Genomic DNA, 27,576 nt, shown 5'->3' with positions numbered 1-27,576 from the left:
CCACTTGCAGTTCAAGAACCACAAGCAGGACTCCGAAGCCGGGAGTAAAAGTACCAACGATATATTGGAGCTCATAAAGGAAAGACAAGAACACATCTTCTGCTTTTAGGACTTTTTGGAGCTCCGATATACAATCAATTCGATATTTGGCTATAGTCAGTTTACCTGGATATAGCAACCAAGAAAAGTTGGTAGTACACTCTTTGGAGTTTGGTCAGAGTCGTTTTATTTTACATTTGCTTGTGGAAGTGGACACTGCTCTAGAACTTGGGATCGATCCGATACAGTCGTGTCTGGACTTGCCATTTACAGTTTCTGCCGTCGCCCCTTGCTGAACGTTTTGGCCCGAACATTCTGCGACGACAACGTAAAGACTCCGAAAGTTGCTTCCTGAATCCAGCTCGAAGAATTCTGGACTTTTGGATGGAGAGTGTGCACTAAAATAACATTCTCAAGGTACAGTAGTATCCGATTCTATTGGTTGATTCATGTTTTACGTGTTTTGTTGCTTTGTCTTTTTGACAGTTCAATCGTGTGCTTTGTCAGTAGTGCTTGGTGAAATAGTTGGTATTGCAATGTTTTTGTTTTTTTCTTGATGTGTTTACATGGAAGCTTATGTGAGGAAGTTGTCTCTTCATATGTGAAAAACCTGCCAGACTTTTGGAGAGTTTAGGTACTGGAATCTTAGCATGACTTCAGTCAGTGTAACGGTGCACGCATTAGACTCAGTCGCTATACATGGTGCTGAACAACGACATTCTGACTCGGTCGCTGTCCATGGTGCTGAACAATGAGAGTCGGGTTCAGTCGCTGTCCAAAACCCAGTCAAAGTATTTCTGTTTGTTTGCAATCGTCTTATTGTTGCAATATTGTGACTTCAGAGAACACTATTGCAGCAACCTGCACATGGGATTCATGATTAGCCTGCAACAACACCACACGAAATGACAAGCTTCATGCATGTGAATCAAGCATGCAAATGCAAATCATTTCAACAGGTCTCTCACGTACTGCTCCACATGTTCCTTCTCTCCCTCCAAATCGCATTTAAGGTATTTTGTGGGAGCAAAGGAACTATCATTCCACCTTGAGAATAGCCGTCCAGATCCATTTGGGCTGCACGCATCTGAACGGTACATGTTGCATTGTATGATCGCGAAAAATCGTCCACGTATTAATCATATAATGCAATTGCTTTACCCTTGGAGATATCAACTTGATGACTCCTTTGTAAGTTTGCACTCAGCCGGGCAATATTCCTCAATGTCCCTGTGCGCTACATGTCATTTCATATAGACACGGACACAGACAGACATCATAAGAAACCGTGTGCACTGAGCTTGTAAATTGGAAGGGATTTTGATGACAGCATGAATTTGATCATGTTTATTATGAATGTTATGAACATTTCTGCCTCGGGAGTGGTGATATATATTGTGACATGGAAAAGCAACAGAAATATGCATGCATCGCGTTCATCAACAGGTTGTTCTACCAAAGTTTCTCAGTGTGCAGTGACGGTTTCTTTTAACTGTCCAATATTCCCGACTGTCACAATTATACCCTGCTGAACTTTGATTCATCTCTGAATTTGATTTGATTTAATAACGTCCGTTAAGAACCTATTATTTGATAATGCAGCATTTGCTATACATATTGCTTAAATAGAGAATAGCACATAGCAATGGTTTCATGTTTTCCATTTCAGTTTGAGTTTATTCTATGACTATAAAACTAGAAAAACACTTCATAATCATCAAACAGTGTCTTCCGGCTTTGATGACCTTCCTAATGCATGATATCAGTGCATGCATGTTGTTTTGGCATTTCTTTGACTCAGTGTTCGTGTAATGCTTCGGGAACTTAAGACACAGGAGCACAGACGGACGACTTTTTTTCAAAACAAGATTTGAATTTGCTAACTTGCTGCCTGCTGCCATTGCACAACATTCACCAAAAGTGCATTTGGAAAACACACACACCCAGTTGCCACAGTAACTGAACTGACTCTCCAAAACAAAGGGGGGTTGTTAGAGGCAGTAGTGCTTTATAATGTGAATAATTAGGACCGTTTTGTTTCAGTGCTAACAAACAAGTCAGATCTCATAGAAAGACACAAAGGGTGTAAACTTGGAATGAAACAAGCCCATTTAAAGGTTGCCAAAAGCTGTCTTGGCTTGCACATGGCACGCAATTGAAAAGAAACAGCTTGAGCCATTTATTTGACTTGATGGCCCGAGAACGCGTTTTATTCATTTTTTTTCTTCATGTTTTTGCTTTTGCTGTGAAAGTCAGCAGAAAGAGAGCAATCTTGCAGAGAAAGGAAAAATGGGGACAGGAAGTAGAAATGACCTCCCCTCCCTCGTTCACCCCACTCCTCCCCCCTCCTCCCCTAGGGCTTCTATCACAGATGGTTAAGTTGCAGCTTGCTTACTCTCATCTTTCCCTTCTCCAACCTCTGCACCAACAAGATACAAAGTGATAGAAGATCTGGGGATTTGTTTGGTCACCTGCGGCAGCTGTGGACTTAATTTGCTGCATGTGATCGTTTCAGAAGAACCCAGGAGATGTCCCTGTGTTGAAACAGTTCATATACATATTACAGGCAGTGTGGAATAGAGCAAGCTGTGTGGCAATGTACTATGATTTGACTCTGATTAGAGTAGGCAGGACTTGACAGCCACAGGTATATATATATCCTTCTGGCGGAATACTTGTCAACTGATCTATGATTGCCTTCAAAACAACCACATACGTACAAGGGGTAATGGTTTCTGTGGCAGCGATAGAACTCCCCCACACACACCCAGTACTTTCTCACAGCTCTCCATTTTCATTAGTCATGCAAACCCATGGCCCTTCTGGCTTAAAGCGATTCTTCTACCTCTGCAGATCTCCTGTGAAGTCTTGAGTTCGTTGTACTTCGACGTAGATGTGTTGTACACATTTAGATGTGTTGTACACATTTGTTTACTGGGGTGTTAGTGCTGATGGGTGCATGGTGTTATGCAAAGCACAGCATTAGCTTTCTGATGAAAAATGCCACTTGAAAGCTGTGCATCACAGCACAAACAGACAGAGAGCCCCCGGTGGTAATTTAGCTCTTTCCCCTCTTCTGAATTTTACACCAATCTGCACCAAAAAAATTCATAACAGCTGTTTCCATAACTACCAACTGATTACGCGTAGGCTGCCAGCTTTTGTAGAAATGTTGTTGACGACAGCGAGCTAGGGAGAGAGGGAGAGAGGGAGAGATGGAGCGATGAAGACAGAGAGAGAGAGGGAGAGAGAGAGGGAGGGAGCGAGGGAGGAAGGGAGAGAGGGGTTGTAAATGTGACAGCCATAAAAGAAAATTCTCCCCTCAGTCCTCGCCCCATTTAAAGCCCATTTATGGAGCTTCCGGCTGGTTACTGGGTGGCGGAGGGAGAAGAGAGAGTGAGAGACATACCCCCACACAAGCATGGGTCTACCTAAGAGGGAGAGTATAGGAAGGAGGCTGGTGCAGAGCTCGGGATGGGCAAATTAATGATATGGTCTAGCTTTGTAGGATGCAGGTGCACCGCTATTGAGAGAAGGAAGAAGGAGGCAATGCTGAAGTTGTTTTTCAAGTTTTTTTGTATATCATTCTGCACCTGGTTGTACCTCCTGCTACTCCATCCACCCAAAAATTAGCCAAGGCTTTGAATCCCTTTACAGACATACTCATAATGTTGAATTATTTGTGAATTACTCGGCATCAGTTGGTGGGTTAATAGTGTTTTAGGGCTTCTTCCGACATTAGTCATTAGCTCAAGAAGACTGGGCTGCCAGAGAGACATGTAGCAGGAAGAATAGCCTTGCCCTGCATGCATGAGAAAGTTGTTGCTGAGCAACAGTCTTCTTCTCGCCTTATTCCCCCTTAGGCCCAGGGAACGCCCCCAAACCTAAGTCACCATAACACCTAGACAATGTGCAACCTCATCAAGTATAAGGTGCCACATGGAGAGTCCAGTACAGGGATACTGATCTTGGGTGCTCTTTGTTCCAGGACCAGATAGGGTTATTCATATATATGACTTGACAGATACAGATGTAGGATCTTAATTTGAGCCAGTTTGCTACTGCAGGAAAATAATCCTGCAGCAACATGCCATTTATTTATTATGTGGATGATAATTAATGGAGATTTTTGTAGGGGTTGATACATTTTTCGTAAGGGAAAATAAAGTCAAATTATTAAATGGGAATAACAAACCTCAAATACACTACAAGTTTTAAATGTGATCAAATTAAGATCTTGCATCTGTACCTCTCTCCACAGGGCATTGTAGTGCAGCAACTACATACTGTATATGTTGGTTTACATCTAAACACATTTAGGGTGGGAAAAGCAATGTTGCATGAGTGCCATCCCGTTGCACCCCACAGCTGCATATTCTAGTGTGGGAACTGGCAATCGAATAGACCCTCCCTTCAGTCTGCCCTGAATGGGGCTCCTGATAACCAAGGCTTCTTCATTTTTGAGGGAACGTAATAGGCAAGGATCAAACAAAGTTCATGCAACTTGTGGAGCTGTAAGTGAGATCAATGACTTAACTTTACCATGTTGCCCTTGCTTCTCAGATTCCTGGGCATTGTAGAGTGTAATTGACTTTAAGTGTTGTCTGCGGTTCCCAGTGGCAACGCGCCAGCACAGACGTCAGCCTGACGCATTTCGGTTAGCATTTAGCGGCACATTCCCGTGTGTGGGAGGAAAGAGCGAGAGAGAGAGAAAGAAAGAGAGAGAAATTGAGAGAGAACGGAGGCATTCACCATAGGGCCGAGGTACCCCTTGGTTGGTTCTGATCAGATAATTGTTACACTTAGTGACCTGTCATATCTCTTTTTTTGTCTCCCCTTTGTCCAACAGACACATCTTTGACATATGGCTGTCTGTCTGTCCCACTGAAGCCTTTGAACCCCATCCAATTCCTCAGAGAGCAAACCAACAAGTTCCAAGCAACTGAAGTCACATCGCAACAAATTACATAAATAGAGAGAGAAAAGAGTGAAATCGATTTGAGTCCCCTTGAAACGTCCTCTCGAAGCGACCACAGAATGGCGTGGTCACCTCCCCGGTCGGGGCCCTTGGTGGCCCTTGTGGCCCTCCTTTTCCTCGGTTTGACTTCCAGCATCCCGTCTGGCCCGGCCTCTGATACCTGCGCCACCCTGGAGCAGAGCCGCTTCTTCGGGCTGTTCTCTTCGACCGCCAACCTGCCCTCCACACCGTGCTCCTGGACCCTGCAGAACCCAGACCCTCGCCGCTACACCGTCTACATGAAGATCACCAAGCCCAGCGACTCCTGCCTGCCCCGCCAGGTCAAGACCTTCCAGTTCGACTCCTTCATCGAGACCTCTCGCACCTACCTGGGTATGGAGAGCTTTGATGAAGTCGTCCAATTGTGCGACGCTTCAACGTCTGTAACCTACCTGGAGTCCAGCAAGCAGTTCCTGCAGCTACGCAAGGTGGCGCCAAGACACGGCCTGGAGATTGTGGAGGGAGAGAGCAGCGGTGAGTTCAAGGCCGAGTTCCTGGTGGTGGGCAAGAGGAACCCCAGTATGCCAGCCTGTCAGAAGCTGTGCCAGTGGCTGGAGAATTGTTTGTCCACCAGCACCCATCCCAACCCCTGCGGCATCATGAACACCCCCTGCCAGTGCTGGGAGACCCCCGTCAGGAAGCCCGGCGGCTGCTACCGTGGAGGCGTCTACCTGGAGAAGTGCATCCCAACCCCCAGAGACATTGGACGTGACATTGTACGTGACACCGAAATCATAAGTGAGTAGAGTTACCACCACCTAACTTGCTTACTGTGTAATGCTCAATGTCCACGAATCCACTTGTCTGTTTTTGTTATCCCATCCAATAGAGTCTAGACTAGATCTCTGTCTGGCTGATTGGAATCATGTTCCCTTGGAAGCACAGCCTCCCCATGCTGACTCAAACTAATCAACCCTCCCCCCCCCCGTTAATGATCTAAATTCTAGAGGTAGAGAGAACGTGAGGTTCTGATGAAGATGTGCCCTTTGCTGCCCCAGAATCATAAGGCATAAATGAAGGGTGTTAGGGAGAGACTGTGTGCCTCCTTAAGGTCTAAGTGGTCAGATTGCTCCCACTGCACAGAGTGTTAGCTCGCCATTTTGTTTTCATGGATGGCGGACATGTTTGCTGGCTCTTTTCTGGGGGATTGAGGGATGCAAAAGGCACACACACACAGTGTACACAAAGCCCTCACAGTTAGCTGGCACAGGAAATCGAAGCCAATCACTTGCAGTAACCATAGCAACACGCCAGCCTTGCACACCGTGCTTTCCAGGGCGCTGGAAACCAAACAATCATTTCAAATGAAAGACTTTTATCTGGTATGGTTTCTCACAAAGAGCTGTCCTTGTGCGTTTCTCCTTAGCTCCCTGACAGGCACAGTAATTGCCAGTTACATTTTTTACATCGAAATCCTTGAGAACACTACCTGAAAAAAAAACATTTACATTCTTACTGAACTGTAGCAATTTCTATATCTACATTTCTGAGCAGTAGGGCTTTTTAAGAAAGAGTTAAGCGCCATCCACATCTATATACCATCTTCAAGAAGGATGTCTCTGGACTTGTGTGTCATGCTATGTGTCTCTTGTTTTTCTCTTCTGCAGAGGGCTGGAATGGGTGGGGCCGCTGGTCTGAGTGCAGTATGGAGTGCGGGGGTGGAGTCCAGGTGCGCAGCCGAGCCTGTCATCCAGAGGATAGTGTGTGTGAAGGCGTGGTCGAAGAGGGGCGGGCCTGCAACCCTCAGCCCTGCATTGGTGAGTCTACCTGTCAATCTAGCTGTCTCTTTGTTTTCTTGGAAGTCTGTAATGTCTAACCTACTGTCTGTCTTTGTGTTGATCTGTTTGGAAGCAGCTTGAGTTTCAGCTCACTAATCATCGTTTACCACCACAGGTCAAGTGCGTGCCCGTAGCCAAGCCCTAGCTTCCATTGTTGGCCTGAAAAGAGAGAACGCTGATGTTCCTAGCACTGGAGTCGTGGCCCCTCAAACAGGTGAGACACACATTCTGGTGATAAAGGATAAAAAAATCCAGTTTTGGAAATAGTTGGAGAGGTGTTTACAATAGTATAATACATTTAAGAGACCGGTAGATCATTTGCAGTATGTCATGTATAGCTTAGCTCTACCATATAAGTCGTGTTACGGCTGACAAACCTTTAGCGCTGACTCTTTGACCCCTGACCTTTGTAGTGGACGCTGCTGCGGTTGCAGATGAGTGGTCCCCCTGGAGTGTGTGTTCAGTGAGCTGTGGAGAGGGCTGGCAGGCCCGCTCCCGTTTCTGTGTTACCTCCTCCTACAGCACCCAATGCACCGGTCCCCTCCGCGAGAACCGCCCCTGCAACAACACCATGGTCTGCCCCGGTAAGTGGTGGCTCATTTACCGGGGGCCGTGTTTAGGGTGGTGTTTAGGGTATGTGTGTCTCTAGACAGGTTGGCAACTATGGTAAAAATCACAACTCCACCTAGTGGATAGCTCATAAAATGATCCACTCCTTGAACTCACAGTCAATACCCAAAGACCCTACAACTCAGTTACCTATGAATAATTCATATTCATTTTGAGGGCAAAACCATAACGTAAAAATGTATGTTTGGTGACATGGTCTGAATTCTTCCTCTTGCTTTCAGTTGATGGAGCTTGGGACGAGTGGTCCCCATGGAGCCTGTGCTCGTCCACCTGTGGCCGTGGTTACCGTGACCGCACCCGCACCTGCAAGCAGCCCCAGAACGGAGGAGAACCCTGCAAGGGACCCATCAAACAGACCAAGTTCTGTAACATCGCAGTCTGCCCAGGTTAGCCTTATTACTTACTTAATTATGATATATGCCACTTAGCTGACTCTTTTATCCAAAGCAACTTACAACAGTGAGTGCATACATTTAAATATATGTGAACCTAGCAGGGATTGACAACGCTAACTCCTCATCTTAATGAGCATATCTTTGTCACTGACCCCCGTGGGAAGAACTCTGACTGACTAAGATACGTTCACTTTCAAGGCTTCTCTCTTTCCTCCTTCCTGACTTCCTACCCGTTCTAACTCACGTCTAAAATCTGTTAGTAGTGGTTGTTATCGTGGGGAGTAAAGTGTTGGTTTGGCATCACATCTGACGTAATGTATCTGCAGAACAAATGCCTGCAGGGCTTAGTCATGGGCTATACAGGCAGTGAGTCATACACTCCTCATGGTCATCCTCACCACTCTCACACACACACACACACACACACACACACACACACACACACACACACACACACACACACACACACACACACACACACACACACACACACACACACACACACACACACACACACACACACACACACGTCGGAGCTTCAGTTCCCTCTGGTGATACATACACACCGTCCGCTGGCAGTGAATGGTTAGTTCTCTTCTCTCTCACCTGAATGTTTAGTCAGTCTGATACTTAGACCTTTTTTTAATTATAATAACAATGGCTTTATATTTGCAACTCCGTTATTCACTTAGCACATAACTGATTTTCTGCCGCTCCTCAATACCACCGAGTTTAATTCATTCAATCTGCCTGGCCATGTAGTTTCATACTGTGGACACCAGATGGCAGTATGCACCACCAAGAGATGACCGCTATCAATGACTGTCATTACTTTAGGGAAAATCCCATTTCTAACACTGGACTTGGCGGTGAGAAAAAAAAGGCTCCTGCTTCATCCATGTAGGCTGAAGGGATCACTTAATGAGGTGAAACTCGGGGAGCGATGGAATCCGATGTCCTCCAGAGACTCCTAATTAGGCCTGCCATCCCGTGTTGGGAAACATTGTCTGCATCTTAAATGGCACCCTATTCCCTATATAGTGCACTACTTTTGACCAGAGGATAGGATAGCTATAGGGCTTTGGTCAAAAGTAGTGCACTATGTAGGGAATAAGGTGCCAGTTGAGACGCAGCCATTAGAGAAATAGGCCCATCATCTTTCTTCCCATACGACACATAGTAATAGGCCTATGTTGACCTGCAATGAGCGAGCAGACATTTTTCTCCCTTTAAATACAGTACACTTGATGAGGTTCTCCAACGACTAGAGGGTTTTTGTGTGTCGTTTGAGGAGGGTAATTGGTTGGGGAGGCATTTAGAGTTAGAGACACCTGCAGTGGTGCATGAAGGACAAACGAGAACAGAATTTGGGCCTTTCACTGCTGCTCAGTCTCAAAGTAGGACATGTTGAAATGTTAATAGCATCTCTGTGACATGATGATTACTGGCCCGAGGCTTGACGGTGTCCTAATTCTCCACCTCCCTCTCTGGTTCCCTCTAGTGGACGGTGCCTGGAACGAATGGTCCGGTTGGACCACCTGCTCCGCCTCTTGCTCCAATGGCACCAAGCAGAGGACACGTGAATGCAACGGACCGTCCTACGGAGGCTCGGAGTGCCGTGGTGATTGGCGTGAGACCAACAACTGCTTCCTGAAAGATTGTCCCAGGTAGATAGCTAGCACCACCAAGTTTGTAATGGAGACCTCTTTTGTCATAATAACTTGTCAAATACCCTGTTCCTGGCTAAGTCTATGTGTAAAAGGCCAGTATTGGGTACTATGGCTACTGGTCAGTCTGTTGAAAGTCAGGGAATAACATTTGTTTGTCTCTCTCTAGTTGATGGACGCTGGTTATCATGGAGCTCATGGGGAAGCTGCAGTAAGACCTGTGGGGGAGGAAGCCAGCAGAGACAGAGGATGTGTGAAGGACCTTACTTTGGTGGAGAGCCTTGCCCTGGAGAGAGAGGAGAGCTGAGACGCTGCAACGAGAAAAGATGCCCAGGTCAGTGAGTCGAAACAACATGGCTGAGATGTGGGATGAAATAAAATCCCATGGTTCAACACAAAACAACAGTTTTCTAATATAACTTGACCAAAGACAACCACGCAATACTTTGACTCAATGCAACCAAACGTGCAACCAAGTCTCCTTCTCTTCTCTTCAGAACCCCATGAGATCTGTCAGGAGGAGACTGACGGTGATGTTGTGTGGAAGAGAACCCCAGCAGGAGATATGGCTGCCGTGACCTGCCCTACAGATTCCACAGGTTCAGTACATTAACACATGTATCCCATTTTTCTGAAAAGATACACATGCACTTCACATGTTTAAGTAATGTAATCATCCCTGTGTATGATCATGCTGACCTCCAGTACTCTGTCGTACACACAGGCTTGACCTTGCGCCGGTGCACCCTTGGCGCTGTAGGCCTTGCTTATTGGGAGAATCCGACCTACATCAAGTGCATCTCCAAGGACTACCAGGACATTTCCACATTGGTAAGTTGACTAGACCAGAAAGGAGTGTCTGGAGATGTATCTTCCAATAATCCTGCTAGTTATGATCGTCTATTGTTGTCCCACACAATTAGTAGTCAATCCTTTAAACTCTGAAGATGCTGCCCTTAAAGTCATAGCTACAAACCATTAGAGATGGGGCTCATTACAATGATAGATACCTAATATGAAGATAGTTGAAAACACATCTCCACAACCTATGATTTCCCGGCAGTGTACTCAAGCTACGTTGTATCAAACTCAACTCAGGACCTCAAAGCCAGTTCCACTGCATGTTTTTTATTGTTCCCCTCTAATCAGGGACTGATATAGACCTGGGACATCAGGTGCTTGCAATTAAATATCAGGTAGAACAGAAAACCAGCAGGCTCCGGACCTCGTAGGGTAGGAGTTGAATGCCCCTGACCTAGAGTGTGACCTCTCTACTTACCCTCCCGTCCTATAGGCCCAGGATGGTGTTGATAAGGCTAAGAAGGGCTTGATGGCTGATGGGATTTCTGAGGTGATCTCCCGACTGAGGGCCACCTCCGATGAGGGGACCAAGTACAGCGGAGACCTACTGTCCATCATGGATGTCCTCAGGAACACCACTGAGATCTACAAAGGAGCTGGATACAGCCTGAGCAATGCTGATGTGGAGGTCAGTCAGAAATACTGTGTTGCTTTTGAATTAAGCATTGAAAATAAAATTGCAATGTGTATTGTCACTCACACATTGTAAGCTATTCCTTTTGCCATGTGTATGCTCTAACACTCCTCCAGCAAAGTATGATTTGGGCTATATTTGATCAAGTCTAATACTATTGCTCATATCTCCTCTTCTACAGAACTATGCCCAGACGATCAGCAACTTACTGAAGGAGGAGCATCATGACAAGTGGGAGGAGGCACAGCTGGTGAGTGATAAGTTCTGAGAGCAGTGTACTTATGCAATGCAACATACTAATAGGTGTGAGTGGATGACTGTGTCACAGAGAAAAAGAGTGGTGGAGAAAGTTTTTCTTCCTTTGTCTGGTTTGTGTGAGAGATGGAGTGGAGGAGAAAGTTCGGTATGTGTTGTAAGTGTGAGAGAGAATGGGGGAAAAAAAGTGGTAACTGGTGGTAGGTACCTCATTATCACCACCCCCCCCCCCCCAAAAAAAAAACCATTCAGTTCCCTACCATGGGAATAATAGACTCCATAGTAAAAACAGGACACTCAGAGAAAGAATGGGCAGAAATGCGAGAGTATTGATTAAGAGAGGAACAGAACATGTGTCATTTCAATCCTCACCCCTTGACTTCCCTCACACCATCCCATACTGAAGATAGTGTTAGGAGCATGTTTTTCAATCGAATTCGGATAGCACACCACCATACCATCTGACTCATGTGTATCTCACAGGGACTACTACATATAGAGAGAGATAAGTACAAATCCATGTGACTCATTTTGAACATGTTATGCTCTGAATCAGATGAGCCTCTTGAGAATTTTAAGGAAGACTCTTGGCGTTTTTTTTCTCATTTGTCATGACATTTTGCTATATGTTAATTTTGTTACTTTCAACCCCTGTTCAAGTTAACTTTGACCTCCAGCCTCATGGATAGGATTAGTCCGGGTATTATTGTAATAGATATTGTGTTCTCAATAGCCTACTTGGTTAGATAAAAGTAATACATATATTAGTATGGAAAACTCCAGTCACTAATCAAAAGGCTCCACATTCAGGGAATAACCATTTGCTTGTCAAATCGAAGATGAACTGATTATGAATTAGCCGTGTGTCATTTCGGGGCCGAGAGAAAGAGCAAGGCAGACAGGGAGAATCACAACGCCCACTCTCCAATCTGTGCGTCTCCATACCAACCCACAGACCATGGTCGTTGTAAAGAAGGGACACATACACAGACACTGTGCAATATGTATTACACAGATATGCACACACCTTTCGCCCACATCGCTCCAGTTCTGCGTCAGAGAGACGCAAGAGCCCTCCCTCCCATCCACAGAGAACAGAGAGAAAAAGAGGAGAGTGAATCAACAGCCTGATGCCCATATATGTCCCTCCGGAAGTTAGGAGGCTCCACAGTCGATGATAGTGCTTTTCACTGCTCAGGAACATTAGTATTGTGAAAGAATAAGATACAGTATGAAAGGCATTACATATACGGTGCGGTATAAGGCCTATACGTTCATTGTTCCTCTTTATGCCCAGCATAGATAAGCAATGCTATGAAAAACAAATAGTCTCTCCCAGCCGGCAAAACAGTCATTGTAATAATGACGTAATTTCAACCGGATAACAACAAGTTCTGGTTGTAAATTCATTGTAATGACGTTAATTCAACCAACTTCAAACAATCCCTGGATGTTTATGATTTTCCTTTATATAAATGTATCGTCTCCCCTCCTCTTTTCTTCCTTCTCGCTCCCTCCCTCCACTTATCTCTTCTCTAGATGGGCGCTAACGTCAAGGAGTTCTTGCAGCTCGTCGAGGACTTTGTGGACATGATCGGCATGCAGATGAAAGACTTCCAGGACATTTATGAAGTCACAGAGAATTTAGGTGAGCCCCTAATTTTTCCCTGGCAGCAGCTCTGTGCTCTTTACATCCCACGGTGATTTGTCTTTACCTTTATCCGGCCACAGAGTGCATCAATCTTAATCATGTCACCGAAGAGAAGTTCTAGATGAACAAGGAAAAAATGTATCTGTTATCACTGCGACATTTTGGCAGGACCGTTAGTAGCTATCCATCTTCAAGATAGCACAGAACTATAGCAGCTGAAATAGGTCAAAAATCAAATCAAATACAATTTTATTTGTCACATGCTTAGACAACAAGTGTTGACTAATAGTGAAATGCGTACTTAGGGATCCTTTTCCAACAAAGCAGAGTTAAAGATTTTTTTCTGAAATGAGAAAAAAATTAGATAGTGACGCGAGGAATAAATATACAGTGAATAACTCATAAAAAGAATGAGTAAAATAACAAGGGGCAGAAAATAACATGGTTGTAAACAGGGAGTACCAATACCGAGTCGATGAGCGAGATGCAAAGATACAAAGATAAACCCCATCCTGCATGTTACCAATTACGTGGGAGGAAGCTAGAATCAGATTGGGATTTACATAAGCTCTGAGAAGGCACATACTGTCCAAACTGTAGAACTCACACTTATTTCTTGCCATGCCGTCTTGACTATAGCAAAGCTGACATTCACAATCCCAGTTCACACAGGATTCAGCAGCAACTCCTCCAGACAGTTAAAGAAATAATGCGTGACGCATGAAACCATAGCTGTCCTTGGCTCTTCACTTACCAGACCCTAAGGGCGTCGCAGTATCCTATACACACCATGTATTCCACGGACACTCTTTGACATAACACCTTCCATCTCTTTTTCTCCTTTCCAGTGTTGAGCATCCATAAGCGTCCCACAGCCATGACAACCGACTTCACCTTCCCAGTGAAAGGATGGAGAGGCATGATGGACTGGGTCAGGACCTCAGAGGAGAAGATCACTGTCTCCCGCGACGCTCTGTCCATAGACCAGTCTGGTGAGAATGGCATACATACTGTATTTAGATAGTGTACATTCATAACCACTGATGCATACATTGTACAGATAGTCTACAGATACACAAGCATGTATGTATTTGTATAAATAAACCGATAGAAGACAGTAAAACAAACAATTCTACGGAGTCTCAAAACACCTTGAAGCTCTCGTCTGTTCTTGTTGACACCCGCTATTTTCTTCTCTCCTAGTGAATAATAATAATAATAATTGTGTATTCTGTCTGTTACAGAGGGCACCACTGCATTTGTGACCGGGATCATTCTGTACAGAAACCTCAGCTCTATCCTATCCTTCCAGAGGTAAGACTTTCCTACTGAATGACTCATACTCTATACTAGCACACTTTTACAGTGCCCTCTTGATACACCTTGGGGAAGGTAGACTTTCCTCCATTGAAACCCAGCAGGCACGGGACTGATTTACAGGCATATGGTTACTCACTGTACAAACCCCATTAAAACCATTTTTAGCATTCCCCTGAAGTATTTGCCATTGATTGCCAATGAATCCCATCAAATACTGGAAATGCTCCAACAGCACATTACCAATACTGTGCTTTTGTTTGACCAAATGTCCTGTCTCCTTCTCTCCTCAGTAACAGCAGCGTTCTCAACTCTAAGGTCGTCACGGTTGTGGTCAAGCCCACCCCAGGTCTGCTGTCCACCCCAGTGGAAATCGAGTTCCCCCACCTCCATAATGTAAGTTCCCATTGGATACCCACCTAATGGCCCTTTAGAACTACAAGTCCCCTAAGGGTATTGTCATTTTTTTTAAACACGCAGCAGTACGTTAAGTCGCATGAATAAACCTGCGTCATTATGGTAATGAGGAGTGGGCGTTTTTAGTGCAGTGGGTGAGGTTAGGGTGAAAGAAACGTTGGATGGTGGTTAGCGCCATGCTGTTGCATCCCACGCATTTCCTTTTCCTTAGATCCTTACCCCGCCTTTTCTATTTTTCCAGGACACCATCAATGAAACTTGCATCTCCTGGGATGAGAGTGAAACGTAAGTGGTGACTAATGTTGTTTACATCCGTGTGTGTATTTACATTCATAAAGATCCATATTTTCATCATTCTGTCAACCCATTTGGTGATAGTTGATTATTCCAGAAAGCTCAAAGGCCATCCACTACTGCTTCTATCACTTGATATGAGCATTCACCCTTTAGCTATATAAGTCAATGTGATGCAGTATTGTTGCAACTCTTGTAATGTCAATCATCTGGACAAGCAGTGACAGAGCATTAATAGACCATGTTAACATGACCCATCTCTCTGGGCTTTATTGGTAGCAGCCTCTCTTATCCTCAGAGCCCCCTGTGACACCTTTCACTGATCAACAAGTCATCTGGATCCATTCATACCACACTAACTAGGCAGGGACACAACACAGAGGCAACATTGATGTAAAGTTTAATTCCGCGTATAGCCAATCATCCAAAGACGATGGCAACTCTTCTTCTCCCATCTCTCCCGGGTCCATTTTGTCATTTTAGAGGTTAACAGGAAGTGACACATGGCCTTTTTAAAAGATGTTTAGATGCATTTTAATGCATTATGAATACCCCCCGCTGTTCAACTTACCCTCAGCTCTGGATCTATCACCCCGGGGCTTTGGGTAGATCCTAGGCAGCCATACTGTGCCCTCCTGAAGCACAGGAGGGCCATTTGCATTTAGATAGATTTGTACACTTGTGGAGCTCAGATAAGCACTGCAATGCATTCAGCTGAGGCCCCGTCCACATCCGCATCCCTTCCCTTCCCACCTGAGAAAAGCAGCCCAAGTCGAAAGAGAAAGGAGAAAAAAAAGAGGAAGAGGAGAAAATGTAATTAACTCATACACTTTCAGAAGGGAGGGGATTACGTGCCTCCAGCCAAATGAGTTTCATTTTAGACAGCCGATGTAATTAATGCCTAGATGGAGGGAGGATGGGGGAAATGGTAGAGAGGGAGAAGCCCTGGATCAGAGTTTGGGTCAAAGTTGACTTTGTGGAGCAGCACGTGTTTGGTTTTTAGGCAGGCTCACTGGGGAAATGCCATTATTCTACATGTCCATTCACGCCCAACTGTCTATATGCTATGCTACAGACACACAGATTGAGGCCAAGTGCTAAACTAGGCTATCCTAGAGTCAGTGTCCATCTCTCAGTGACATGCTATTAGTATTTGATATTAGACATTAGACTCATTCCAAGCTAACATACTGTCTCATCCCTTTTCAAAGCTACACAGTCAGATATTACACAGTTACACAAACCTTACCAAAGAACAATGCCTAGTCTACCCTCCACTTCACCTCACAACTTCTAACCCATCTGAGTGATCTGAGAAATCGTGCAGGCAAGCAGGCATTAAACTGTACTGGCAGCAGAGAAAAGCCTCCTCTACAAGTTGACTTTGCTGTTGACTACAGTGACTACTGCTATTTCCTCATAGTCTCCCTGCGATGCTTGACAGCGTGTGGACTAATGTCTGGGTAGGGAGGCTGGCCGGTGGTGGTATTCTATTTTCACAGAATCACAGCCTTTCGCTCAGGCAGGCTCACCAGTTTGTGCCCAGGGCCACGGTTCAGTGCCTCGCTGCCTTTCTCGCTCCCTTCTCTCCCCCTGACACTCACATCATGTGAAACACTGCGAGGTGGCAGCATCTGCTGCTGCACAGTGCAGCCAGATAACTTTATCCCCATGTCTCATAGTAGGGACTATGTCACGGAACTAAATGAAGCGTTCTACTGTATAATCACTCCTTCGTGATGAGGAAAAAGGGTTGTTGCTGTCTAAGATTGTTGATTACAATGTCTTTTAATGGTCATTGATGACAAGACTTTGCCCTTTGTCTCAATACCTCAAACTGGATATTCTGGGATGAAAATCCATAGTGGCCATCTTAACTGAGAGTTCAAATTATGCACAGTAGATATTCAAAAGGTTTAGAGAATACCCTATGGCAGTCATATAGAGGGCATGTGGTGAAGCGATTCCCATGCCCACACCATAAGGCCATGCATGGTTTAGCAGAAGGGCACCTGTGAAATCCATCATATTTCTTATTTTACTCATACTTTTGAGAAAGTGTGCAAGGAAAAAATGTATTCTCATTTACAACCTCCTCTTTCAGTGTATTGACTATAGGCTTGTTGGGGATCTCCAGTGTCCACCATCTCATATCTAATGCCTCTTGGGAAAGATGGTCAAGAATATAAATTAGACAGATTCTTGTTTCTGTTTTTTTTGGTCTAGTATTAGCAGCAATAAAGTGTTCTTCCTATAGCAGGGCTGCCATTTCAGGTGTTAGAACTACAATTACACACGTAGTTATTATAACAAAACTGTTTGTTCTTGTGAAAGCAACAGGTTAATTCCTATATCATTTCTGTGTAATAAGAACTTAGATTTGGATAAAACTCACACACATAGCACGTATCAATCACATATCAGATATGATATGATATGAAATGCAGAGATATGAATTCCTCTGCATTTCAAATTACCATGCAAAACGGAAAGACCTATGATGGGCTATTACAAATATGCTGGGTATATTTGATGTGGTCTTATTATAGACTAGGCTACAATGACCTTTTTTTTTGTTGAATGGAGAGGTTTATTTGAGACATTTCTCAGATAATGTTTCCTCTCTCATAACCCGTTGTTCCCTTTCACTCTCGCCCTGTGCAGTTCTTCGCTGCTTGGATCTTGGTCTGCGCGTAGCTGCAGAGCGGTCGCCGTTGATTCTTTTAGAACCAAATGCGTGTGTGACAGGCTCTCCACCTTCGCCATTTTAGCGCGGCTGAACCCTGATATGGTAAGTGTTGCGCTTCATTTACCTTGTGCTTCTTCAATGTTAATGTTCGTTATGTGTGTGTGATGGAAGAATTCAATGTAAACAGTAGGCGTTGTTTCGCGCTGCCAGCCTCCCCCTCTTTGTCTCTTTGCAGGTGCCATTGACCATAGATAGGTTTGATAGGCTGGTGATTTTAATGGTCAGATAAATAACTGTGCAACAAACATGTCGATATTCGATACGGAATGCAATTTCTATCAAAAATAACGATCGATTAATGGTAGGCTAATAATCGTTACATTTTAATGATGGTTTTCAATTAGACTCATTGTCTTATTCAAATATGTGCAAATAACATTCCCGTGTGCCCATTAATAATCGGAGACAATTCTGTGTCATTTTTATCAATTGAATTGAAATGGACAAATGAATGTTTAAAAACATCACGCTAAATGGTTTCATTGTAGCCTACAAATAGAGTGAATAAGTACAAGCGTCACTTGAAAAATCATATCAGAAATTGTTCTACATATCAGAAATGTGTCTACATTTGTGCTTTAAATCTATTTTTCCATTTGATCAAGATTATTCATTCATGCATTTTGGGTATTCAAATTCATAGGGGGTTGCATTGCATAGTATTTTTCAGCATGCATTGACTTGGTGGAACATATACTTTGATTAGTGTATTCATTCTATCAATACGCAAGGAGCTCTATTGCGCAAAGGCAAAGTGTAATTTACCCCAGTTTAGATTGTGCCTCCATAGCAGTTCACTCTCTAGTTACCCTGGTAACGACTTCTGCAGCGCAAGCTTGGTCTGTGTGATTTTTGCTAACTGAGATATTGAGGAAAAACACCCCCACCATGAACAAAACCACACTGACAATCAACAGATAGGACAGGGTATTACAACTCAAGAGAAATGCATGTTTGTCTCAGATCGGTTTAATTGCACATATGATTACCTTCCATTCCACTGCAAAGATCAGATACTAACCTGTAGTGGGCTCAGCAGAATAGATATACAGCAAGTCTAAGCCTATACAAATGCACAGTCACTCAGTCAGTATGCTTGGACTGCATGATTCTATTGCATCTAGCAAAAGATGCTGCCAATCTGAACATAAGAGATGCAATCTGGGCTGAACATAAGAGATGCAATCTGGGCTGAACATAAGAGATGCAATCTGGGCTTTGTTTGTCTCTAGACCTGTTGTCATCGATTTGTTTTGTCTCTGTTGCCCGGTCTGGAAAAGAGAAAGGCAGCTACAGCGCCCCCTGTGTTTGTGAGAAGACAACAAAACCAGCCACCCCTACCTGCGCCCCATAGTCGACGGCCAGCTACGCCAATCATTTCGTCTGCCAATACCTCTGAATCCTCTATTACACCCACCCCCCCATCCTCCTCCCTTCCACCCCACCCCTACGGGTCGCATCAAGTCTCTCTGAAAAATGCCAAAGACTCTGGCCAATGAGAAACGGATGTCTGGTTGTGCATTGACGGTTCCACCCGCCCCACCATCCTTTGATGTGTGCTGTAGACATTTTCAATACTGTCCCTCCGCCTGCCAGCTTTATGGGAGAGGAGAGAACAGCCAGACACTGCAGTGTTTCAGCTCTCATTTGATAAGGTCTGCTTCCTGGACCCTGCACCAATGAGAACGTGTCTTGGACACATAGTCAAAGAGGCAGGAGTGGCCCACCTAGTTAGTCAGTGAAGATAACCTTGTCCAGTGGACCCCAATTAGAGCGGTGCGCACTGGGTAACCAACCCTTATCACAAATGAAAATGCACACTTAATAGGCACCATAAAGGACTTTTTTTTCTCTCTTGTCCTGATTTTAGGTTTAGGAGAAAATGGGAACATTGGGATTCCTTCAAGGGCAAATGCAAGATATGGCTCATATTTAGATCAAACTCGCAGGCTGAATTACAGTTTCACTCAGTAACCCATGGCGAAAGGCAGCATCAACCCAGATAGACAGACATATAGGGAGGGAGGCAGTGAAGCTAGCATACTGTTGCCACAGTTCTTTTTCTCCCTGGCATTAGCAAATGGCAGTTCAGCTCACCCCTACGCTATCTGCCATCTGGTTTGGGAGCCTCTAATGTAGTTGGATAGATTTCTAAACAAATTTGCTGTGCTAATTTAGTATTTGGCTGCCGTAGGCCCGGGTTTACCAGCTGTGCTGTGATATGAGGTATGTCCACGCAGAGAGCAGATAGCGATATAGACAGCCCTCCAAGGCACCGCATTCATCCCCATTTTAGCCTCTCAGACATTATCTGCAACGCCAAAGTGATGTGGCTCTTGTGGTATTTCCACAAGGCGCCTGAACATGATTTGTCCGTGTCTCATTTGCACCACAGTGATGCAGATTAATCTATGGTGTTAAATTAACTCAACCCCTCCAAAGTCTATCAAAGCACTGGGACAAAGCCCCAGCCAATTAGCTGGTGGGAGTGGGTGGGGGGGCAATGGGTCCCTCTCATCAGTATTGGTGCCCTCGTAGCCCCACAGGTGAGTCAGCATTAGAGCTAACAGGGTGTGCGACATCCTCTCCCGTGTGCCCTCCGCTAAGGGTTCAGTGGGCCAGGTCTGAGACACAGGAGGGCACTAGTAGGGCACTAAGCTGCTGTCAGAGCCATGGGAGGTGATAACCTGTCCACTCCTACAGGGAGGGGTAACAAGACACTGGGCACACACACACACACACACACACACACACACACACACACACACACACACACACACACACACACACACACACACACACACACACACACACACACACACACACACACACACACACACACACAGACAGACACAGTAAAAATCCCCTCATAGAAAGGCACCGCGACATATAAATCTATGCAGATATCAGCTTGTAAGGATGGCCGGTGATACGTAGAAGCTGAATCGCCCGGGATATTTCTCCCTCTTTCTCTCTCTCTCTCTCTCTCTCTCTCTCTCTCTCTCTCTTTCTCTCTCACCCTCTGCTTAGTAGTGGGAGATATATGTTCTGTATCCTCCATGCCTCATTTGCTGGTTCAAAAGCTCAATGGGAAAACGCAGTGACCTCGGGCCGAGTCTTTGGCTCACCACTCCATCTTTCTGACACTTTCACCTTGGGGTCACCTTGCCTTAGCCGTGGCCTAATTGTGCCATTCAGTTGTCTGCCCACAGGGAGCCGTCTGCTGTTGCAGATAGCGCAGCAGAGAGTAGACTCTGTGTGTGTGTGTGTGTGTGTGTGTGTGTGTGTGTGTGTGTGTGTGTGTGTGTGTGTGTGTGTGTGTGTGTGTGTGTGTGTGTGTGTGTGTGTGTGTGTGTGTGTGTGTGTGTGTGTGTGCACGTGCGTGCGTGCGTGCGTGCGTGTGTTTTCATGCGTTAGCCTTTTTCATGTGTGTGTGTTTGATGGTGTGCAGCGTAGTAAGGGAATGTATTGTGTTGTCTTGTCTCCTCTCTACAGAACATGGATAAGAATCTGCTTCCCTCTGTGACGCTCATCGTGGGCTGTGGGGTCTCCTCTCTCACCCTACTGCTCCTCATCATCATCTATGTCTCCGTCTGGAAGTAAGTGACCCCTGGAAGCAAAACCACTATTACAAATGTCCTATGTCTTTGTGTGCGCAACACGCTTTGTCTTCCCCACCGTCCTCACTCTCTCCATTTCGTCCTCCAGGTATATCCGCTCGGAGCGCTCAGTGATCCTCATCAACTTCTGCCTCTCCATTATCTGCTCCAATGCCCTCATTCTGGTTGGACAAACCCAGGCTCGCAACAAGGTATGGCACATTCTAACCAATCCCCTCTCTTCTTTTTCTTCTTCTATATGGCTTTGACCTTCTCTATGGCTTTGAGACCTTGGAGATTAACCGCGCACCACTGACACCGTTTGTCTCTCACTCTCTTTCTCTCTTTCCCTCCTTCCTTTAGGTGGTGTGTGGAGTGGTGGCCGCCCTCCTTCACTTCTTCTTCCTCTCATCTTTCTGCTGGGTGCTGACGGAAGCATGGCAGTCCTACATGGCTGTCACGGGCCGTCTGCGCAACCGCATCATCCGCAAGCGTTTCCTCTGCTTGGGCTGGGGTACGTGCCCTAATAAATGGCTTTCTGTCTGTCTGTCACTGTGTCTGTATTTCTGTCCAGAGAAATATAATTGCTAGAATGGGCAATCCCCATTCAAAGTGTAAATAAAGTCATCGTTTGTTTATGACTCTGTTACTGTGTCTATGTGTCTGTCTTTCCTCTTCTAAACATCTTTGGACATTCTAGCTGTACGTTTTCCTGTATTTCTGCCATTTATTTCTTGTTCAATCCTAACTCTGTTCCTTCTCTCCACCTCTCTCTTATAGGACTCCCTGCTCTGGTGGTGGCTGTGTCTGTTGGATTTACCAAGGCTAAGGGATATGGCACCGTCAACTAGTAAGTTGAACCTAAATCTGTTTCTTCCTCCTCACCTCTCTCTCTCTCTCTTTCTTCCCCCCGCTCTCTTTCTCTCTAACTCCCTTTCTCCAGCTCATGTAATAATTGCTCTTGTCCTGTCTGTTCCCTGTAGCTGCTGGCTCTCTCTGGAGGGTGGACTCCTCTACTCGTTCGTTGGTCCCGCTGCTGCTGTTGTTCTGGTATATATCCCTGTATATCTAAAATTATTTTGAAATACATAAAAATACTTATTAATGAATGCTTTACCATACATTCTCTTATGACATATAGTAGTTAAACCAATTTCTAACCATTGCTAACCATATCGTTAACCATAGTTAAACCCATTGCTCACTACAATTGTCTCACTCATCATGTCTTTAACTTCTTTTGAGCAGGTGAACATGGTAATTGGCATCCTGGTCTTCAACAAACTGGTGTCCAAGGACGGCATCACCGATGTCAAACTGAAGGAGCGAGCGGGAGCGTCACTGTGGAGCTCCTGTGTGATTCTGCCCCTGCTGGCCCTCACCTGGATGTCCGCTGTCCTGGCCATGACCGACCGCCGCTCCGCTCTCTTCCAGATCCTCTTCGCGGTCTTTGACTCCCTGGAAGGGTTCATAATCGTCATGGTGCACTGCATCCTGCGTAGAGAGGTAAGCGCAATGTTTTTAAGTCGGAAGTTATTTTCCTATGTTTTTGTTTGTATTGAAGGGTGTTTCAGAATGTTGCTGACTATTTGGTCATTTCGCCACTATTTTAATAGGTACAAGATGCAGTGAAATGCAGAGTTGTTGACCGTAAGGACGATGGCAATGGAGATTCTGGCAGTTCCCTCCAAAATAGCCACCACACCCAGCTCATGGTGAGTGTCTTTGTTTATGCTTATAATGTCGGAATGACATCGTTAGGAATGACTGAACCTTGTGTTTTCAATGTGAACGTGTTGTATAAATACACTTTGGATCAGTACTAATGAAACCATCTCTTTGTATTTTGTTTTGCAGTCTGATTTCGAAAAGGACGCTGACTCCAACAGACCTGGTGAGCCTCTTTCCTTTCATTACTCTCCTAACCATTTTTCCGTTCACTTACTTAAATGCCCTTTCATTCCTGGAGGTCATATGTTTTGTCCATTTAGAAAGATATTTTAGAGGCATGCTGCTACTTAAGGAAAACATTTCAGCACTTTGATTACTTCTAAATCTATTATTTACGTTTGACCATCCTTTCAATCAATGTGAATCAACAGACATGCCCAGCATAATTGTACTGTCAGTGCACTCTCTTACCTATTTGCCCCGACCCCTCCTCTCTATTCTAGGTGGCATGAACTCCTCCTGTGAGGAGAAGATGCCCCTCCCACCTCAGCTACCCCTCCCCATGAGCTCCAACTTCCACACCCTGCCCTCCCACACCACCAAGGCCCACATGCAGGCTGTCCCCGAGTACTCCAGCCACACCCTCACCCTGAAGAGGGAGAAGAGCCGGCTGCATGGCGGCATGGACCCGTCCTCCTGCGGGAAACCCGTCTACGTGTGCGAAGGCGAGCTCTTTCAGCAGCTGGACGCCAACCTGGCGCGTGGCCAGGCGGAGGGTAGCTGCCCCGACGGTAGTGGCTACTTGCTCCTGCCCAACACCACCTCCACTCTTCGCAAGGCCAAAGAGGACCCGTCCAAGTACAACATCAGCGTGGAGCATCTTCCACAGACCAGGCTGGTTCATCTCAGTGGGCCATTCGCTGAGCCCCAGGCCGCCTTCGGACTCAAGACGCTACCGTCCGACCGGGTCAGCGTGTCCTACTCGGAGAGGGACTCTCCCGTCCAGAACATCCACAACATGTCCAGCGAGTCTCACATCACTCACAGCAGCCTGGGAGACACCTTCGACTCCATGAACTCCATGATGTCCAAGAGCGAGACCATCTCCACACTGTCCATGAGCTCCCTGGAGAGACAGAAGTCCCGTTACGCTGAATTAGATTTCGAGGTATGTATCTTTATGTAACCAAGACAACGTTGTTATATAACAAATACTGTATTATCATGTTAATAGCATATCTGTAAACTTGTAATAAACATGTAATAACTTCAAAAAGCTGAATGTAAGCCATCTCAAGTGCATATTTGTATATTAACCAATAATATGGATAGAATTCATCAGTAGGAAATTACATTTGTCTAAAATGGGGTCATTTTGTGCCATTTGTTGACTTACTATTCTTATTCCCATGTGTCCTGTAGAAGATAATGCACACAAGGAAACGTCACCAAAACATGTTCCAGGACCTCAACAGGAAATTACATCACGCTGAGAAACAAGACAGAGAGTCCCCTGCTTCAGACAGCAAGGTAAATAATCCTATAGAAATCTATTTTAACAGTGTACATACAGATTCACATACAGTTATTTGTCTTCTTGTTGGGTAGTTGCTAGGCTAGACAACATTAATAGAGAATGAGAGAGACCATTCCACGCAACGCAACATCTTCAGTCTTTATTTACACAGGAGTATTGTTCTGGAAGAAAACTTGACCTCAGCGAACCATATTGACCTCAGCTGTTATTGAAATTGCATTTAACAGTCTTAAGAACGTTTAAATAATGATGTTTTTTTATTTTTTTTATTCCTAACAGTCTGTGAGATGGAGTGTGTCCTCTGGAGGAAGTGACAAAACAAACCACAGCGTGAGTCCTATTACCCATATTGGTCTAAGTGACTAAATATGCCTTTTAAGGCATTTTAAATAGGGCATACTCAGCATTACAATGCTCCACTAGCCCCCCAGTATTAGAGGAACAGTTTGTCCACATTACACAATTATATTATAATTTTTAAGTTACCTTAAAGGTAGTTAATGGCGAGTCGATTAAACAAGGAAGACTACAATGACTGGCCATTGATCTGCCTATCAACCAAATTCACTATTGTCATTATAATATAGGTCCAGCTTTATTGCATTGAACGTTCCCAAATCCAATTTGGGACTATTGATGATGCCAATACTCATGGCCTTTTTTCACCTCTTCAGGACAAGCAGCTGCCACAGGTGGAGAGACCCTGGGAAGGTGTCCAAAGGACCCAGCACTCGCCCCCCGCCTGGGTGCGGAAGGACCTGGAGCCCCTGGCCGCGTCACCCCTGCATATGCAGCAGGTGGAGTGGGAGAAGGCTGGAGCCACCATCCCAATGGTCAGCCAAGACATCATCGACCTGCAGACAGAGGTCTGAGAGGAGAAGCCTGAGATTGTTCCTTATAATTCAACCTCAGTCACCTATTCTATTGGTTGGGGGAGAAGAAGAGCCATGGATCCACATGGATAGAGTAGAGGAAGCCAATCATGAACAAGTGAAGAGAGGAGGGGAAGAGAGAGCTGAGAGAGTGCTGAACCCAGAATTCATGTCTTCAAACCCTTAGAAAGATGGAGAGATGTTTGGAGGGAGGCTATTGTGTTGTGCTGTAGGGATTTTGTTTTCCAGCAGGGACTTGATAAGGAGCAACACTAGAGAAGCGCTGTGATTCTGACCTGCGGTTAGTGTCAGTTAGTGACGGATGGTTCCATGGTTCCAAGGACTGTTTCTGGTTCTGTTCGCAGCCCGACCACTGAGAGGTTTCTTACCGACTGGGCTCAGGAGAGGTGTGGGCCACATGGTTAAAATGCAGTCAACATGCCCCTTTGACTCGTTTTAAAACACCGGGTCTCACTTTACCCGGGAGCTCCAACCAAACCTAACATTTGTACGCTTGTGTTTGCGGCCAAGGCATCTTCCAAGTTAGCTAGGACAAGGCAAGAGGAGCGGTCTGGACTCCCTTCAGACTTGGGGTCTGACTCAACGCGGTGGTTTATCAATCATAGCTTGATCATGCTTACAGAGCTGAGAATACTTCTTATTGTTATTATTATCATTATCATGTCGTTATAGTATTATGATTATCATTCTTATTGTTATGATTATCGTTCTTCTTCTTATTGTTATATTATTATGATTATCATTCTTATTATTATTGTTATATTATTATTATTATTTGTATTATGTTTTATTGTTTTAGCATCGATTTGAGTTTTCATCTTACTACTGGTGAATTTACAGTTTTTTGCACTGTACTTGATATATCATTAGGCTCAAATATTTGATCTGAATTGGAAACCCAAAAGGACTGCAAAGCATTGGGACAGCCAGCGTAGTGGTGGGAACACAACCCTGGTTCTGCCAGGATTCTGCCTCCGCAGCACTTGACAGGCACCTGGAAGAACAACAAGCTCTTTTACAGGAATAGCAGTACATTCTGGGAACTGCTGGGCGGCATCATCAGGAAGTGCTGGACAAAGACCATTCGATTCCCACCACTCCTCCTCAGCTGGTGGCAGAATGCAGGCTCCTCCGGTTCATAATAAACAAGAGCCCCACCATTAGATCTCGTTTCCATCCTGCTACACACGCAGCCTTGCAGAAAGAACCCCAGGACTAGAAGCTGTGAGGCACTTTCCAACGACATGACTTCACTTCCGCAGTGCCAGCTACTAAAGACTTCAACACAACATCTTTTGTGTTTTAAAACCATCAGTGTGAAACTAGTGCAATATGATGGGCGCTTGATGCTCAAGCAGGACTAATATCAGGATTATAAGGCCGATTTTTTTCTTAAGATGTTTCAATACTCTTTTATAACGTGTTCCTCCTATTTACAGAGCATATAGATACTTTATTGTATAACAAATCTGTATTAGTAATGAAACTCATTCATTCAAAAGAGGTTTGGTTGTGTTCTGAGTGGAAGTGGAAGACTCCAAATTATTTGGAGGTCTATGATTGGTAGATTATTGTAATTCTAAAAAACAGATGTTATATAGAATTAATAATAGCCTATAAGAATATATCTAAAAACTGTGATTCAGGATAACGGTTTTGATTCCATACCTCACGGTGTGAAATAACTGAACCTCATGTCTTCTGTAATAGTGTTTTGGATCATCTTGTCAAATTACGCCACAGTATGTGCCCAAACTCTTTCCTGTCCCCTATTTCTTCCTTCCTAGCCATATCGCCCAATACATACCCCCCGAGTTACTTGTATCAAATACCCATTTGTATCTACCCTTCCCCTTGGTTTTTTTTTGTTAGAATACAACTTTTTTTGTTTCTCTTGTTGTAAATGTACAGTTTTCAGAGCACAAGATGAATGTGATTTTTGTTCTAATAAAATGAAAACATATCTATATGAGCTGTCCTTGTTAGTACTTGAAATGATGTCGGCAATGGCACGGTCTTAATTATTTACCAGGATAAATTCAATAATTTAGCTGGATCTGGCACTCCACAACCCTTAACCTGTACTGCATATTCACTCACCCCTACGACAGCAGGGTGATATGGACAAAAATACATGTTATGATATGTTGACTGAATTATCATAACGATAAA

At 44.7% G+C, this 27,576-nt stretch overlaps 1 protein-coding gene across 1 annotated transcript; it reads left to right on the top strand.

The window, feature by feature from the left end:
* Positions 1-27,376, top strand: LOC106570082 (adhesion G protein-coupled receptor B1). Its single transcript, XM_045694618.1, has 30 exons — positions 1-456; positions 4,889-5,794; positions 6,664-6,813; positions 6,950-7,048; positions 7,248-7,418; positions 7,686-7,850; positions 9,361-9,523; positions 9,694-9,860; positions 10,024-10,125; positions 10,251-10,357; positions 10,821-11,015; positions 11,203-11,271; positions 12,816-12,924; positions 13,776-13,919; positions 14,172-14,241; positions 14,538-14,640; positions 14,903-14,946; positions 17,620-17,746; positions 21,200-21,303; positions 21,413-21,515; positions 21,667-21,817; positions 22,084-22,153; positions 22,287-22,353; positions 22,552-22,809; positions 22,920-23,018; positions 23,161-23,197; positions 23,478-24,142; positions 24,397-24,504; positions 24,791-24,841; positions 25,186-27,376. The coding sequence occupies exons 2-30, from the start codon at positions 5,077-5,079 to the stop codon at positions 25,381-25,383; spliced, it is 4,614 nt and encodes a 1,537-aa protein (XP_045550574.1). The 5' UTR covers positions 1-456; positions 4,889-5,076; the 3' UTR covers positions 25,384-27,376.
* The last annotated feature ends 200 nt before the right edge of the window (positions 27,377-27,576 follow it).

Source organism: Salmo salar, chromosome ssa14, assembly GCF_905237065.1.
Source record: "Salmo salar chromosome ssa14, Ssal_v3.1, whole genome shotgun sequence".
In the NCBI taxonomy this organism is placed as follows: Eukaryota; Metazoa; Chordata; class Actinopteri; order Salmoniformes; family Salmonidae; genus Salmo; species Salmo salar.
Note: the sequence above shows the minus strand (reverse complement) of the source record. Positions and strands in the feature narration are given on the sequence as shown.

Excerpts from the sequence above, each read along its gene's own strand:
- LOC106570082 (XM_045694618.1), top strand. The coding sequence starts at position 5,077 with ATGGCGTGGTCACCTCCCCGGTCGGGGCCCTTGGTGGCCCTTGTGGCC. Across the intron at positions 13,920-14,171 it reads TCTGTCCATAGACCAGTCTG|AGGGCACCACTGCATTTGTG; the intron begins GTGAGAATGGCA and ends TGTCTGTTACAG. Across the intron at positions 24,842-25,185 it reads GTGACAAAACAAACCACAGC|GACAAGCAGCTGCCACAGGT; the intron begins GTGAGTCCTATT and ends TCACCTCTTCAG.